Raw genomic sequence first — 17,922 nt, 5'->3', positions numbered from 1 at the left:
CCCAGGACGTCTCCGGAGGAGCAGCGCCGGGAACCCAGGAGCGGCTTCCAGGCTGCGCGCACAGCGCCGGGAGCCCGAAGCTGCCGACGGTAGACCCCGTCTGTGCGCGGAGGCCCCGCCCATCTCCGCCCGAGAGCCCGCCCACCTCCGCCGCGGCCTCCCATTGGCGGCCCCGCGCGTCCGTCGGCCCCCGGGCTCCCCCGGGCGGGAGCGCCGAGCGCGCTCCCCACCCCGCGCCTCTCGAGCCAGCCAGCCGCGGGGAAGCGATCCCCGGCGCCGGCGGGCGGCCGCGGCGTCTGACTGACCGACGGAGGAGGCTCCGCGCCCGTCCGCAGCGCGCGGCCGGCATGGCGGCGCCGAGAAGCCCCCAGCGGGTGCGGGCGCGGGAGCGGGAGGGTCCTCGCGCCCCAACGGCAGGTGGGCGCCGGGCCGGGGGCGGGGCGGGGGCCCGCGGGCAGTCCCCCTGCGCGCTGAGGGTTGGAAGGTCCGGGGCGCCCCAGGGCAGGGGGCCGCAGCCTCAAAACACCCCCGGCAGCGTTGGGGCTGCCGTCGGGGACGGGGGTCGCGTCGCGTCTGAATGGGAACGCGCCCTCGGGAGGCAGATCTGTTTGGGTCGAGGCCGCGAGCGACCTGCCGAGGCAGGGAGGGCGGGTTCCTGGGAGGAGGGAGCCCGTCTGGTGGGCTGGAACGGGCTGGGGGGCTCAGGCAGCGGCCGGGGTCGGGCTCTGCCGCCGAGGAGGGGCAGCGTCCCCTTCTAGGTGTCCCCTCTGAGAACTTGATTGTTGTCGGGGTGGCGGGGGAAGTTGACGCGTTTCGCGCTTTGGTGGCGGAGGATGTGGCCCACACCTTCGCAGCAGTCGAGACTTGCTAACAGCAGAGAAAAGCTGGCTGTTGAACAAAAATGTCACCAAGGACGGGAGCAGCAGCACAGAATGGCCCAGGTCGCGCGCACAAGTCTGGTCGCCGAGGTGGGGGCGCAGTCCCTGTGGCTGGGCGTCTCTGCTCTCTGCGTTGGTAGCTGGGGTAGGAGTGAAGGGTGTTTTCCTTCCCCCGCTTCAGCTGTGCCCTCCAGGCCCCGCTCCGAGGAGGGTGAACGTGGCTGCTTCTCAGTTACGAGCACGTTCCCGTTCCGTGTTTGTCTGGTGGCCCCCGCAGGGGTGGGTGTGAACCTGCCGGCGATTTGGGGGAGCGTGCCGATTCACAAGCGCCGAGTTTGGGCTGCAGATACGGCAGCGTTTATGGGAAGTTGGCAGGTGCCAGTACTGGTTATTGACTGGGGTTCTTGGTCCCAGCAGGAGCTTTTGATTCACACAGCAAGCTGTTGGGTGTGGTGGAAACAGTGCTGTTCTGGGAGTCTGGACATGAGTTCTAGACCTCATTCTGCCCAGGACTGTGTGCCTGGAAGCCACAGCCACTCTGGACTTCTAGGTCCTCGTGTCGGGGTAGCTGATCCATAAGGCCCCTCCCAGTCTAGAATTCTGTAATTGACTTACCTCCCAGCCTCAAAAGTTTGGAAATTGAACTCACTTTCAACCTTTCTGCACCCTGAATGATAATCGAATTAGCCAAATATTTCCTGTGGGTGTATTCATTTGAACTTTTCATGATGTGATTTTTTTCCTCCCTTTCTCTTTGCCTTACTTTGGGAGAGAAAGCAAAGCTGGAAATGGAGGTAGGGCTCAGCAGGAGAAAGCTGGTTTGGGAGGCAGAAAGGTGCCTGCTCTGGACTTAAGCTAACAATCAGGAATTTTTCCTTCCAATGCATCAAGTTCAAGGTGTGCGAGCACTGGGAACTCAGAATTCTTTCCTCAGCTCCAGCCTGTGGGGACTGTGGTTCCTGTGCACAGTGCAAGAATCTGATTCAAGGATCAGGTTATGGAAAACTTTTTTTTCCCCTCCAAAACATAACCACATAACCTCTGAGGACTTAGGAGCATAGTTTCCCTTCTTTACCAGTCATGTTTGGAGGTGAAACTGTTTTCGAGTCCCTTGCCAAAGCTAGGATGGGAGCGAGTTGTTTTTACCTACCCCTCTTTTCGTAAGAGAGAGACCCAGATTCACTTCTGAAATCGTAGCAAATGCTAACAAGTAACACTTGACAATAAAAACTAAATGGACAGCAACCGAAGGAAACTCACGGAAGGAGTAGGGGTGGAAAGCATTTTTTGGTAGCCAGTTTTACTGTTTCTTTTTCACTGGGTATTGAGACTCATGCACTGAACATCTGTGCACCGTATTATGGGAAAGACACTGTCGGAATTGGAATACTAGACAGGGAAGTGGTGCCCAAGATGATTTGGTGCAATGCCCTGAGGCCCCAAGAAGACCCGGGAGGAAGCAGGAAGCAGGGGTGACCCGCCCACTGTAGGAGAAGCTCAAAATCCTTAGCATACCTTTGGCAGTCTGGTGTTTGAAGCGGGGATGTGTGCCCCACGTTTTTCCTGGCTCCTTGTGCCTCTGGCCAGCCTCAGGGTGATTAACTGTTGTGGTTCTTCACAGAAAAGCCTGCAAGTTTTCAACCAGGCCCTCAGGAGCTGCAGGACCCTGTGGTGGTCCCTAGGCGCTCGCCTGGGGTGACAGGAATGCCCAGTGTGGAATGGGGGACCCATCGGCCATGTGCCCTCGTTCCAGCTACACAGAGCGCAGCTCTGCCCCCCGCCCCCGCCTTTCTTGTTTATATGCTGTTCTGAGTAAGATTTTGTTTGTGAAAAAGTCTAATGCTAAACAGAAATTTTAGAAGTAATGGTAATGGCCAATATTTTTGAATTTTGCTGTTATCTTTATTACATGTAAAGAGCTTAGGACGATGCATGGCCCGTAGTAAGCACTGCAAGGTTAGCTTACTCAAAGGTTATTATTATCACTATCTTATGCCATGACGTAGTTGTTATTTTTATCCCTATTTTATTGAAACCAAGTGACGTGCAAACTTACACCAGATTTCCCACTTCCCCCCTAGACTTTTCTATTTACAAGATGTGTTCCTCAATACCATGGAATACATTATTCCAAAGCCATTCAAGGATAACTTTATGTACAAAGCAGATGTTTCTGACCCACTGAATGCTGTCTTTGCCTCATTCCCTTGGACAGTCATAGGTACCACATTCGGTAGACCTGTGAGTCTGCCTGGTGAGCACGTCTGTGTTTAAAGGGAGAGGGGGCAGATCAGAACAGCTAAGGCCCAGGCAGCTGGTCCCTGGCAAGAAGAGTTATGAGGATCGGGGTGGGGGGGTGCGCGCACATTCCCTCCTCAACGCAGACTGCGGAGGGCGCTAGGAATTGTGATCTTATTCTAGAGCCAGTGCCTTCCAAGCCTCTGCTCTCAAGGACTTGAACCACGAGCAGAGGGGGTGCTGGCAGTGGCCAGTGGGTGCCCAGGAGGAGATGAGGTCCTTTGTGTCCTAGTTGTAACCTTAAAGAGAACTGTTTCCCTAGGTTGGAGGCTTAGGAAAAACCAAACCAAACCCAAATGCTGCAATTAAAAACATACACAATAGAACTCCTAAAACCAAATGGTCTGTGGTTGGTTTTTTTTTTTTTGCCAGCCTGTTTGCCCCACTTTTATACTTTTGCATTTCCGTGAGGTGGATTAAGTGCCAAGTAAAATGTAAATGTTGGTACCAAGTGTCTTAGCTAAGTAGAAATCTTCGATTGGCACAGTTACGCATTTGAAAATGACCTTTCATCTGGCTCCCCGGAGTGGGTGGGCGCTTATGGCACCCCGTGTCGTCCTCGCCAGGGGAACAGTAGGCATTTGAGTTCTCTTTATGGTGCTGGCCACGGAGACACTGCCCATGGATAGTCTTATGTAATCTTTACAGCCACCAGTCTGACGCTCGGAACGGTTACGGAATTTGCTCAAAGTTTCCAGCTAAGAAGCGGTGGCCAGGATTCCAGCCCTGGCAGCTTGGCTCCACCCACAACCGATTCTTAAGCCTCCACCTCTTCTGCTTCCTGAAGCTCGGCTCAGGTTTATACCTGAGAGCGCTCTAGTCTCCGGGTTACATTTCAGCTGTTGGCCATTCAAGCTGGGTTCCCATTTTACACCCTTCTTGTTGCTACACATAACTCACAGGTCTGGGGTGCAGAAGTGAGATTATGACAGGGTCATCATGATCGAGCTGAAACTTGCAACATACGTGGTTGCTGCTTTGTAGCTATTAAAGCCCCTTCACCATCTTGAGCAGAGCGAGTTGGTTATTGGGCTGGTGTATTTGACCTTTGGCTCCAGTCCACTTGATCTTTTGGCAAATATTCAGTTACTTAAAACAACCGTTCTCAGAACTGAGGTGGCACACGCATTTACCGATGTGTAATTAACTTAATGCAAGAACATGAAATGTTATTTCACAATAAATCAACAGAGAAAAGTGTTTTGTTTATGCCCTCGTTTTGCCAGTAATCTCTTGTTCTAGCCCATCTATACCCCATTTTTCTACTTTCTCGTTTAATTGGAACCAGAAGAGACAGGTGGCATCATGTTTAAAATAAGAGGAGGTGTTATGTTCATTTCTAGGAGACTAAGGACTATTCTCTGTTAGTACTGTTGCTGGGATTCTCAAGTAATAAACAAAAATCTCCGAAACTGTAGCACGTAAAGTGCCATGCTCGATAAATCTCTGAATTAAGAATTTAATAGTAAGCCTTTTGTTGTTGATATAACCATGTATCTATGACTTTGAGTCTATGTGGAATTGTGGATGATAGATATAGAGTAATTTAAAATACCGTATTAGCTCTCTCTCTGCTTTCCCTGTAACTGGCTTTGATGAATCTTAGGGTTAGTCTTCTAGCACAGGGAATAATAATGTAATTGAAAATTGGTTTCTCAAGAGATCCCCATCTCCCTCCCCCAATTCAGAGAGAAGTGGGATCTGATTCAAAGTCAAGGGTTAACTGTCAAAAAGAGAGAAGCATACTGCCCTCTCTTGTTCCCATTACAGTGGACACGAGCCCCCCACTTTCTCTCCAGGCACGAGACAGCCTCAGTGGGTACAAATGGGATGGACGTGGAGAGGGGATATGGTGGTGGGAGCTCCTCGGGCAGTGGTCTTTGAAAACTTGCATCTCTAAGTCCGGGCAGAGAGTTCCCAGAGGCTTTGGTCCCCCAAGTTTAGGAGAAGTGAACTAAATTCCTTCTTTCTGGAAAAGAGGGGATTGTTCCCTAAGTCGTAGAATAACACCTGGTACAATGTGGGCATAGTCGTGCACCTGTGACAGGAAGACCTCATCTTTCTCCTGAGGTCTCTAGAGTGGCAGGAAAACTGAGGACTCTGTGTCTTCCAAGTCCTGTGTCCCAGGTCATTAGGACAGGTAGAAATCTTGGAGGAAGCAGGACGGCTGATAGGAAAGGGGAAGTGGGAGAGATGGCGAGCCAGTGCTGGCACGGACTTGATGTAATCAGGCGCCATCTAGATATAAAGGGCTGGATGGCACTGATGCCAGCCTTTTGTCATTTTACTGGGCATTTTAAAAATGAACTTGGAGTTCAACTGTTTGTAGCTAAGGATGAGGTTGGCCCCTTACCTCGAAAAGCAGTTGTAGCCAATGGAATTATTACTAGAAGCGTCGGGTCCCTCAGTTTTGCACCTGAAGCAGCGTAAGACTCGGGTATGTCGATCCTTCTCCTGCAATCTGAGGTAGAGAGAAAAATCACTCAAACCTAGAGAGTTTATGAGATCAGTTTCACCCACGATGTCTCCATTTTGTTTTTTAAATATTTGTTAAACTCACTTTTGTTAAGCCCAGCTGACGGTTGGGATAGAGGGCTGGTACGGCAAATGCTCGTTGACCTGTGCTGTCTTGTTCTTCTCGCTCGACTATTCCAGTGTATTCTCCCATTTATGCCTCATTGATTCATTCATTCAAAATGTGGAGCCGGTAACCTGTGAAGGTACAGCTCTCCTTTTCCCTCCCTCCCCGTTTCCTTCTCAGCCTTCCTTTAAAAAAAAAAATATTCTTGCCATTTTTTTAGAAACTGGTCACCTCCAGGGAAACGCTGGTGTGAGAGTCTGTAGAATCGAGCATGGCTTCTAAGGGTTGGAGTAGTTGCCGATTTGTCACAGTCTCGTGTAACTTCTGTACCTACAGGGCATCTTTCCTATGGTGCAGGTTTTGAGTAATATTTTTTTTTTTTTTAAGGTTTATTTGTGTTAGAGAGTGTTCAAGCGGGGGAGGGGCAGAGGGGGGAGGGACAGGGGGTCCGAAGCAGACTCCACGCTTACAGCCCAGAGCCCAACAAGGGGCTCAAACTCACAGAACCTTGAGATCATGACCTGAGCCGAAGTCAGACGCTCAACCGACTGAGCCATCCAGGCGCCCTGTTTTGAGTGATGCTTTAAGTATAGTTGAACCTCACTTGCTTCACAACTACTTAAAATCCTGTGCCTTGTGCCCCAACGTGACTGTTCCTCCAACATAACCCTGAAACAAGTTAACATGAAGGGCCCTGTGGTGGATGACGGGAAATGGCAGTTAATGGCCTGGCCTCCCTATGCTTGTTCACAGGGGAGGAAACTGAGGTGGACCAGACCATGGGTTCCTGACTCCCTGGTGCCTGTTCGTTCCACTGTCCTCAAGCCATCCCACGAGGTGACCGCTTCACATTCTCATTTCCTGCTTCGTATTTACATGAGTGTAATTAAGGGAACAGAAAACACACTGGTGGCTCACCGTTTCTGACATATGTGTTCCAAGTGGACCACCAAGACAGAGGCCATTAGTTAGGATTAGGTATAGTGGGATAACGGAACGACCCCAAATAAGTGAGTCAAGTTTATTCTTCTCGTGTCACCGCACCGCTCGAAGGTGACCCCCTCTTCCAGGGCCAGAAATGGGCTCCACTTTGCCAGGGGCCCAGCTCCTCTGGGTCATTTCCACGGTGCATGGCTTCCATGACTAGCTACTTCGTGGTCCAAGACGGCCGCTGAACGCCAGTCACCACGCTTACATTCCAGCTGGTGGAGAGGGAGGAGGACAAGGAGTACGCTCCCCTCCACAGAGCCTTCCGAAACTGCACATAATGCTTCTTAGAATCCACTCACACAGCTACACCCGGCACCTGGGGAGGAGGAAATGTGGCCTTTATTCAAGTAGCCACGTAGCCGGCTCAAAGTCAGGATTTTATTTCTACGGAGGAAGGGATAACAGATACTGAGGGAAGCTCTCAGTGCCTGTCGTGGAGACGCATGGACTGGATCCTGATTACATGAAATCCTGTTCCTTATTCAACAAATATTTATTAGCCGTCTGCCCGGTGCCTAGGCACCAAGAAAGCAGGGAGAAAACAGACACAATCCCCGTCCTTAAGACGTTTACCTACGTGGGGAGGCAGACACTGATCAGACACAAACACGGTTGTGTAAACCGTGCTAAGTGCCGCGAAGGGAAGAGACGCCGTGTGCTGAGAGAGAGTAACGGGGACTTGAGCAAGCCCGGGGGAGGGAAAGGGTCAGAGGCTTTGCCACAGGAAGTGACATTGGAGCTGACAGCTGGAGAAAGAGTCGAGTGGAGGGTATTACAGGCAGAAGAAAGCAGGGGCGAAGGCAGGCGGGAGGCAGAGAGGGCTCTCACGGAGGAACTCACAGCCCGTCCTCTTGAGCAAGCGGCAGAGGGGACAGAATGGGGAAGAATCAGGGTCAGACCGCATTGGGCCCCAGAGGAAGGGTGACCGCCGTGGCGTGCCTGCCACAGGGATGTCCTGGGATGTGGAACTTTCAGTGCTAAAACTCGGAGAGTCCCAGGCAGGCCGGGATGCATTGGTCACCCTTGCTGGAGGCCACATTAATAGTCGGGTTCCTTTCATTTTAATTTCAGCACAGTCTCTCTTTCCATAGGCGTAGCTCTGCCATGGAAAAACAACTGACTAGTAAAACTAGCCCCTCCTGTTGGCTGAAAGCAAAGAGGCACAAAACACAAGCAATATGTCTTTTTTTTTTCTCAATGTTTACTTATTTATGTATTTTGGGAGAGAGAGAGCACGCGCAAGTGGGGGAGGGGCTGAGAGGAGAGAGAGAAGCCCAAGCAGGCTCCACACCATCAGCACAGAGCCCACTGCGGGGCTCAAACTCACGAACCTCACGATCGTGGCCTGAGCCAAGGGTCGGACGCTCAACTGACTACGACACCCAGGCGCCACATAACACAGGCAACACTTCTTGGGACCAGTGAGACTCTGTCTGGCATGATTTCTCCTAACGGAAATTTTGGAAATTAACCGGCATGTGATAATATATGACTTGAGAAGACAGAGACGGCCGAGGATGGAGGAGGCCCCTACTCCCCAGCGGGTTTCTCAGCGCTGGCAACACATCGGAATCACCTGGGAACTTGACAAAAGACGGGGGGCCTGGGCCTCAGCCCAGTACATCAGGAAATGCACAGGTGGACCCGGGGCAGGGGAGATCCTCCGCCCCGTCCCAGTGCCCCTGAGACTTGGGCGTGCGTGCAGATTGCTGGGGACCTCGCAGAATACAGATGATGCCGCCCGCGGATCCGTATTCCTAAGTGCCCCAGGCGGCAGGGATATTGCTGGTCCGGAGGCTCTGATGAGTTTGTTTCGAAGGTCTCTTCTGTGGAGAGCAGACCTAAAGGGCCACGTAAAGGTGGAGGGGGCGGTGAAAGGAGAGAGGAAGGAAGACCTGGGGAGGAGAGAGGGGCTCTGCTTTGTGCCTCCATCCGGGGTGCGCCCACCTCCACTTCTCAGTCCCTAGGGTTTGTGAGTTACATGGTGTGGCTGGTTCCTGGTTCCAGAACTGGTGCCCCATGACTTTTGGCTAGGATGGGGCGAGGGGTGAGGCACGATTACCTCTCTCACACCTCATTTACAGGCTTTTCCAGCTCACTTCACAGATTCGTCTTTCCTACAAGTAAGAAAAGCCAAAATAATAATAAGGGGAGGAGGCGGCGAAGGAGGAAGAAGGGGAAAGGAGGAGAAGAGGGAGAGGAAGAAGAAAAGCCAGATTTTTAAATAGGAGCTGACACACCCATTGCACGTAAAAAAGCAAGAAAAACCAAGCAAACAAACAAAAAACACCACTGGCTAAGGAGTGGAAAATGGCTTTGGGAAGGGAAGCCAATTAGAAGGATTAGTAACCACTAGCAACAGAGCCCAAATGGTTCTGATTAATGGAAAAATCACCTCGGGGCAAAAGTGAAGGGTGACTTGTCTGAGTGTACCCATAGGTCTCTCCTGGTCACATTTTGTAAATGATTGGGAGATGAAAGGTCTAAGAGTGAGGGCGCCTGGGTGGCTCAGTCCGTTCCACTCAGGTCATGACCTCAGGGCTCCTGAGTTCAAGCCCCTTGTTGGGCTCTGTGCTGACAGCTCGGAGCCCGGAGCCTGCTTTGGATTCGGTCTCCCTCTCTGCTCCTCCCCGACTCGTGCACTGCCTCTCTCTCTCTCTCTCTCTCTCTCTTTCTCTCTCTCTCTCTCCCCCCCCCTCCCCCCCCCCCAAATATAAATAAACCTTAAAAAAATTATAAAGGTCTAAGAGTTGAGAGTGCACCACCAAAGCCCTGGCGGGTTGAGGCGGTGAACCAGATCCAGGAACATGAACTTGCGTGGGGTTACGTGTCTGCTCCTGGTCTAAAAAAGCATGGAGACTGCACACGTGATCAGCCCCTTGCTTCCCTTCCCAGGTCCTGGCTGAACTGAAAGGTGGACACAGGAGTCAGAGATTTTTATTTTTTAAAAAATTTTTTTTTCAACGTTTTTTATTTATTTTTGGGACAGAGAGAGACAGAGCATGAACGGGGGAGGGGCAGAGAGAGACGGAGACACAGAATCGGAAACAGGCTCCAGGCTCCGAGCCATCAGCCCAGAGCCTGACGCGGGGCTCGAACTCACGGACCGCGAGATCGTGACCTGGCTGAAGTCGGACGCTTAACCGACTGCGCCACCCAGGCGCCCCAGGAGTCAGAGATTTTTAAAATGTTAGCTCAGGAGGCACCTCGGTGGCTCAGTTGGTTAAGTGCCCAACTTCGGCTCAGGCCATCATCTCATGGTTCATGGGTTCGACCCCCACATCAGGCTCTGTGCTGACAGCTGGGAGCCTGGAGCCTGCTTTGGATTCTGTGTCTCCCTCTCTGCCCCTCCCCTGCTCACACTCCATCTCTCTCTCTCTCTCTCAAAAAAATAAACATTAAAAACACATTTTTTTTTTTAAAATGTCAGTTCAGTGATAAAACCCACAAGTTCCACTTGTGTGGCCAGATGGGCTTGCTAGCCATGCCCGAGCTGAGCTCACACCTAAAAGGTCAGGCCCGAGGCCCTCTCTGGAAGGTGGAGGAGGGGCTGAGCTGAGCAGTATCTCCCAACCTGCCATCAGGCGTGGTGCTTGGGAAGGAGTCAGTCAGAAGAGTGAGGGCTGGGGCAGAGGGCGGAGCCAGGGCTCCTGGAAAGCACTTCCAGCTGGAAATCTGAAGGACGGTGGGATAAAAGTGCAGATCCCTGCCTCCCCCTTTCGAAGGCTGGGGACACTTACTGCAGCAACGGGGCTTTTAGTTGATGGCAGGCTACTTGTGAGTGGATGGCTTTTTGTTTCTCAGCTGTACGATACTGACTGATACAGTCTCAGGCTGGGTGCATTACTTTGAGCGTATCGTCTAGAACAGGGTTCGGCAAAGCACAGTCCATGGGCTGAATCTGGTTCCGCTCAGTTTTTACATGGCCTGTGAGCTAAGAATGGTTTTGACTTTTTTTTTTAATGGTTAGAAAGGAAAAAAACTCAAAAGAATACCACTTCCTCACCTGTAAAACTTACATGAACTTTGGATTTCGGTGTCTGTAAATAAGGTTTTCTTGGAACACAGCCTCACTGTGTATTGTCTAATGGTTGTTTTTCTGTCAGGGCCCATTTGGGTACTTGACACAGAGACCAGATGGCAGGCAAGCCTAAGATACTCTCTGACCCTATACAAGAAAACTGGCCGACCCCTGACCGAGCATGAAGGAGTGGTCATGTTTTTGGATTGTCTCCTGGGTGGTCACGCTCAGGGCATTGCGTTCTGTCCTGTGGTCTCCCTTTAAGTGTGGAATGGGTTCGGAGGAGAGTGGCCCGGACGACGAAGAGACCCCTTCGAGCCCGTGTCATACGAGGACTGGTTGAGACAAAGAGAAGCAGGCACAATGGAAATGATAGCTGCCTTCTACAATTGCTTTTGAATTCTTGGGAGAGAATTGCCCCGGGAAGGCAGTTATGAGGTTAATTGAAAGGGCACTGACCTTGAGTCAGAACCTGTTGGTTCAAGTTCAGACTTCTACTTGCTTTCTCTGGGCTTCAGTTTCTTCACCTCAAAGATGAAGGGGTGCACACGACAGGCCGTCGGATGACCAGGTCCACGAATTAAGATTCAGCTTTCACCTCAGAGGTGTTTCCAGGCCATCAGAGGACACAGTCACGAATATGCCTAACTGACCTGCAGTGTGGACAGAGTGCGGCGGCCAGGGGCGGGGGTGGGGACAGCACTCTGTCTACACTGCTCTGCAGAGGGACTGGTGTGAATCAGGCCTTGGAGAACAGGTAGAACTCCAGCGCCTTTGCCCAAAGCATTCTGTGATTCTGTGAAAGACTTAAAAGGTGTCGCATAGAAGAGTCATCTGACGTGATCCTCATGACTCCAAGCAATAACGATTCAAGCTGTGGTTACTGGCCTGACCGCACCAGCCTCTTGCTCAGGAACTTTCCCTGCTTTTCAGGTAACACCAGCATCTCTAAAGGGTCTAAAGGCCCTTGCTTCCCTGGCCTTGTGAACTGTTGCCGTACCCGCTGGCCCTCTGCTCTAGCTCACGTGGGACTAGGTCGGGTACCCATGGTACCTCTGCTGATGGAGCCACGTTTCTGAGGAGCATTGCCTGCGTCGTGCCCCAGACACACGGGGAGAGGTCAGCCTTCTGTTTGCAATTGTAACATCAGCTCTTGGCCCAGTGTTCTGCCTGCAGGAGGAGCTTAATCTATATTCATTGACTAACAATAGACTTTGATCAATAAAGAGAGAAATATTCCCGAAAAGAAGATGGTCTCCCACCAATGGAAGTGAGTTCCCACCCCCAGAGGTGGAGGGGAGACCGTCACAGGGACTCAGTGGGAGAGTTTCCATTTGCACTGTGCCTCTGCGGTTACAAGCACACTTTCGTGGCTGGCGTTTGCTTTCACCTAACCGTCTGTTATCACTGATGGTCTTCTCCATTAGAGAGATGTTTCGAGATCCTTGAAGCTCAGTGGTTTGTCTGAGGTCCTACAGCTAGAAAGTGGCAGAGTGAAGACAGAGTCTCTGGCTTGTTTCGCCAGATCAGGGCCAAGGAGAGTGTCTGGGTGGAGGAAGTGATCCTGGAGTGCTGAGATTTTTCTCCAGAGGAGGAGTTACAACTTGCTGGTCCACAGAAGCCTATCCCACCTCCAGCTTTTGGATTTTTATAGCTGGGAGGGTTCAAAATCCCCTACGCATGATTAGAAAATTTAACTTCTCTTTTGAAGTGATGGGTTGCAATTACCACCCCTGAACTTTGCCCTAGTAAATGGAAAAACTCTGGGCTATGACATTGTTACAGATATGCACACACACACACCACAGCCCCGTTAGTGTTTGGCAAGGAGCAGTTTCCTGTTGTATTTACTGACGCTCAGTTTAACAGGAGCCTTGGGTAAAAACATGCCCCGTCCCGTGGGGATTGTGCTCCGAGCCTAAGTGGGTTGCATGACAGGGCTACAGCTGAATGTCTCACTGATCATGACTTTCAAGATAAAAACCTTCCCCTTGGTGGCTCTCTTCCTCAGTGATACCGATCTTGCACTCTTTGGTTATAGTTCTTTACCGAGTCGAAGACTGTCATTTCTTAGTTGAGCAGAATTCGTACTGAAATTTACAAAAGCTTACAAAGTCCTTTGACCTCGCACTTGTTAAGAGGATATTTTTTTCTGAATATTTCCTCTGTAACTGAAAACAAAGAACTAGCCTGTGATTTTTCAAGAAGCAAGACCACTTAAGCGTAGTCCTTTCCACTGCTGTGCTGACTTGTAAAACTTCTCTCGTGGTCTCCCCAAGCTCCAGGGACACTTTGCCGACCTCCCGGGATTTGTTCTGTGTGTTTACCCTTGGGCTTACGTCCCGCTTAGTTTATTTGTTTGGACTCACGTACATTATGTTGCTTTATTCCCCAGCCTCTTGGTTTCTCAGAATTAACCCCAGAGAGAGGTGACCCGCTTGGGGATGGAGGCCTGCCTGCCATGTCTGCATCCAGTTCACAGGCCCTGCTGTTATTCTGAGTCCCTGCAGTGAGACATGCACCCCCCCCGCCCCCACTCCAGATGTGCTGATCGTGGGGTGTGCGGGTCGGGGCTCCGTGGGCCTGGACGAGCCGGCCAGTAGCCTTTCCTGGTGGGAGGGCATTGTGCCACCTGACCATGAGCTCCTTCAGGACAGAGCATGTGACTTTCACTACCTGCCAGCCCGGGGTGAGGGTTTAGGGGAAGGAAGTATAACCAGGGAAGGGCTAGCAGGAGAAAGGAAGGCCTTCCCTGATCCTCCTGGGTCCATGGCACCATGGGGTTTCTGATCACGCCTCTCTGCAGTACTAACCTTTGGTTAGGATAACCCCGAAGCCACCTTCACTTTTTCAGAGCGGGTGGTGTTCCACAACTCAGCTCAGAAAAGTGTGAAAAGTTTACCAGCGCCTCTGAAACGTCTGTGTCGCTCCCTCTGTCCCTGGGTGGGACGCCCCACCCCTTCACTCCTCTGGCGGCAGAGAGTGGGAGCTGTCCTGGGCCCCCCCCCGACCTCGCCCCAGGCTCCCCTCTGCTCCCTGATCCGGCAGTCTCTCTCGGGCGCTCTCTCCCCTACCTCCTGCTAAATAACCATAACATGCTATTGATGCACATGGAGGGGCTGTTGAAGTCATTAAATTATATTAGTATCTTTTACCTTGAATGTTTTTTTTTAGCAAGATGACATTAATACACATATTTCTTCGCTCCCTGTGCTCTCAAATTTCTAAGTTAAATTGCCTTTTAGGTCTTTCGGCTCAGGCCTAATCTCCCCCTCCTGTGGCCCACTGGGTAGCCCCTGATCTGCTTCAGGAGAAAGTCAACAGCCAGATGCGGTTGGCTGTGTGGACGTGTGTGGGGAGAAGGCGCCATGGACTGCTGTACCGTGAGTAAGATTGGGAGACAAGTAGAGGCAGGAATGGATGGGCTGTCTGGGCCCAGGAAGTCACTGGAAGTTTCTAGGGCGAAGGAGACACTGAGGAGTTTCCACGAGAAGGAGCCCAGGGCTCCCGGGGGGGGGGGGAGCTGCCGTGTGCAGAATCACTCTGTTTCCGGCTCTTCAGTGAGTTTTGGTTTTGTTTTCAGGGCCCTTTTTCTTTTTCTTTTTTTCTTTTTGGTTTCCTGTTTTAATGTGTGAATTACTTCGGCTTTGGTACGTTTTAGAGAATGGAAAACATTCTAAGTAGAATTTGACCACAAAAAGGTGGCTTTTTTTTTTTTTTTTTTTTTCTCTTTTCAGTTCTAGTCAGTGGTCTCATCTGCCATATGTAGTTTGAGTGATGGCAGATTGGATTTTACGTTCAGATAGCCGCGTTGTTGACTTCAGGAGGCTCTGGTGCAGTTACTGCAGGATATCCTAGCTACTTAAGCATGACTTCTTCCCACAGTATGGGTTGGGGTCTCTCGCGTGTCTTCATGCTGAAGACTGGGGGATGTGTGAGGCCTAAGTAATCCACTTTCCAATAGGACAGAAATGCACGGCGGCCTCATTTCAGCCACCAGCCGGGTTGTCCATTCCAAAAGTCCTGAAAAGACACTGTGGGTTTTTTGTCTCTTGACGAACCTGAAAGAGGACCGAACCCATAATTCTGACGGTGCTTCTGTTCTCTTCCTCTCCTCTTCGCTTCCTGGAGATTCTTCATCACCAAAACCTGCCCCCATCCCTTGTTTCTGGGAGGTCCTCGTCCTCCTTCCTCTCTGTATTGTGTTTAATGACCAGATCACCGGTGGGGCCTTGCCCTCCTTCCTGTTTGTCGGGGTAAAGCCTCACCCAAGCCCGGGTCCTCTTGGGCAGGGGAGGGGAGGCTGGGCCAGGGCTGAATCCTCCCTGAATTCTCTCCCTGGGCTGGCGGACGGGGGATTCCCCCGTGAAGATCCTGCCATGAGAGACTTTAATCCCCCCCTCAGCTGTATTTGGGGAGATGAGATTTGACTCATGAGATCATCCAAGTCATGTTTGTGATAGTATTTTGCAAGGCACCTCATTTGTGGTATTCTTGCCTATGGCTGTTGCTTTTGAGTTATAAACAGTTGTTGACACGCGCGGGAAAAATTGATTTCAATTCTCTTTTTAAAGACTCTTAATTCCACTTGCTGCAGCAAAGTTAATTTGAAGACTTACTCAGCTGCACAGTTCACAGGCAGGACAGCCAAGCGATAAGGCACTCAATGTTGGCATCGCATTGCTCTGTCTTGGGATTCCAGCTTTACCACTTACATATTTAATCTCTCTCTCCCTCGCATCCTCATCTGCAGAATAAGGGTGGTTACAGTAGTAGCAATAAAAATAATGATCAACACAGACTAGGGACTTAGGCTTTGCCAGACGGCTTGCTCAGCGCTTCCCTAACATTTCCACCCACCCTTACAACCAGCCACTCCAGAGGCAGGAACCACTCCGCCCATGCCCTCCTTCCCCTACCATGTGACTCTGCAGGAAGGATCATGAGGGCCAGCATGGCACTTCCTGTGTTCCAGGCACTGTTGCATTGTGTTTCGATCCCCAGGCGGAGAAACAGAAGCCCAAGAAGTCACCAGTGTAGGAGCAGGGCCGGGATGGGGGTGGGGCAATGTTTGCAGGAGCAAATGAGAGAATTACTTTATTTTTTTTAAGTTTATTGATTTATTTTGAGAGAGAGTGAGAGCGAGAGAAAGCGCACATGTGCGGGGCGTGGGGTGAGGGGGCGGTGCGCAGAGAGAGGGAGAGAGAATCCCAAGCAGGCTCTCTGCTGTCAGCTCAGAGCCTGACACGGGGCTCAAACTCACGAATCATGAGATCATGACCTGAGCCTAAACCAAGAGTTGGACGCTTAATGGACTGAGCCACCCAGGTGACCCAAGAGAACGCCTGGAAAGCCCATAAGGGGCTCTGGCTTATAGCGAAACTCGAACTGTAGCTATTTTAATTATCAATGGAGCCATACTTTTTCCTACTAAAACACTGCACTTCCTCTCCTTAGATGAAGAAGCCCCACTCCTTATAATATTTTCATATATTGTACAAACACCTCAGGGCTGTGTGAGCTGCAGCCGCTTACACGGGACTTACGGGTTCCCTCCTCCAGGTCGCTCCCTGGCATCCACACCAGCCGCCATGTTCATGCACCCTGGTCCTTCTTTGGTTTGAGTCACTTGACCAAAACCTGTGCCAGTTAGGTTGGGGGAAACCAGGAGTTTAAGTTTGTAGTCTAGGTTTGCACGGAAAAGGCATACTGAGCCCTCACATGTTTTTTTCTAATAAGTTGATCATATCCTTTTTCTGGGTTGGAGGCAGGGCTTAATTTCAAGGATGAGGGCATTAGGCTAAGGAAGTGTGTTGTGTGTGTGTAGGAGTGAGGAGAGCCACAATCTGTAGTGGGTCCCGTGGAAGCCCTGGGCAGCTGCTATGGAGTGGCCTCATGCTCAGGAGAAGGCCCTGGCTTAGGGGGTCTCAAATCAAGGGCCCCAAAAGGCCTGGAAGTAACCCTGAGACTACAGTGGGTTGGTTAGAGTCTGTGACAGATGAGAGCAGTGTGCCCCATGGAGGGCGCGGCAGCCAGACCCCACCTCAGTGACCACAGGCCCTCTGAGTCCACACAAACATGAGCGCCACCCAGTGGGAAATGGGCAGATGCTCTAAAAGGCTCTTCCTGGAAGAAATGTGAATGTGTTCCTACAGAAATGTGGACGGCTGTGAGAAATCACGACTGGAACTGGTGTTTAGGGACACAGGGACGCTCATACACATAAGGGGGTGTTAGTTGATGGTTTGTTTTGGAGGGTGCTTCGGCAATATCTGTCAAAACTAAAAACGTACACACCCCTTGATCCAAAGTTTCCTCTTTTTGAAATTATCCTAAAAGCTACCATGAGTCCATAAGGACTATTGGAAGATAATGTCTTTCTCAGCAGTGTTTGTAAGAGTGAAAAATGGGAAATAATCCAAATGGTTTATTGGTAAGGCAATGATTATGTTACATATATGATTGTCTATCTTTTTTTTTTTTTTTTTTTTGAGAGAGAGACAGTGGGGGAAGAGTAGAGAGAGAAAGAGGGAGAGGGAGAATCCCAAGCATGCTCTATGCTATCAGTACAGAGCCCAATGCAGGGCTCGATCCCATGAACCGTGAGATCATGATCTGAGCCAAAATCAAGAGTCGGACACTTAACCAACAGAGCCACTCAGGCACCCTATGTGATGGTCTATATGTACACTAAAATATTATGCATTCTTTAAAGAGAATAATGTAGATCTATGTGTAGTTAAATGAAAAGATGTCTAATGTGTATGAAGAGAAAAAACAAACTAAAATCATGTGTAATATTCATTTTTCTAGGAAAAGTTTATAAATACGTTAAAAGAAATTATGTATCGCATAGACAAAGTTCTAGTCTTTCCTGAATTTAAGGACTTACTAAAATTATTTACATATGTCAGAATTTTTCACAGTTGAGAAATCACTGAATTAATAAAAATCTAAATTGTAGATGTAAAGGCAGTATAGCTTTACATTTTTTTACATTTTTTTATTGACTTGTTTTATTTATTAGCTTTACATTTTTAAACAACTCACACAAAGTTTTACTAAATATCTAGGCAGGAGTAAATGTAGAGTGAACAGCTAATTAATTGTTCTAAACAGATGAGTACCTGTTTTTGAAAATGTTCTTTTAAACT

General features: G+C 50.3%; 1 protein-coding gene across 2 annotated transcripts in view; it reads left to right on the top strand.

Annotated features, from left to right (window-relative positions):
• The first annotated feature begins 286 nt into the window (after positions 1-286).
• OTULINL (OTU deubiquitinase with linear linkage specificity like) overlaps positions 287-17,922 on the top strand; it is a 29,657-nt gene continuing 12,021 nt past the window's right edge. For both annotated transcript variants that reach the window (XM_042997453.1, XM_042997448.1), the window contains exon 1: positions 287-417. In XM_042997453.1, coding sequence (XP_042853387.1) covers positions 348-417 — 70 coding nt within the window. In that variant the 5' untranslated portion in view covers positions 287-347. The remainder of the gene's footprint in view (positions 418-17,922) is intronic.

This window comes from Panthera tigris, chromosome A1 (assembly GCF_018350195.1).
Source record: "Panthera tigris isolate Pti1 chromosome A1, P.tigris_Pti1_mat1.1, whole genome shotgun sequence".
Classification (NCBI taxonomy): domain Eukaryota; kingdom Metazoa; phylum Chordata; class Mammalia; order Carnivora; family Felidae; genus Panthera; species Panthera tigris.
The sequence above is the reverse complement of the archived record's forward strand: the minus strand, read 5'-3'. Positions and strand labels throughout refer to the sequence as shown.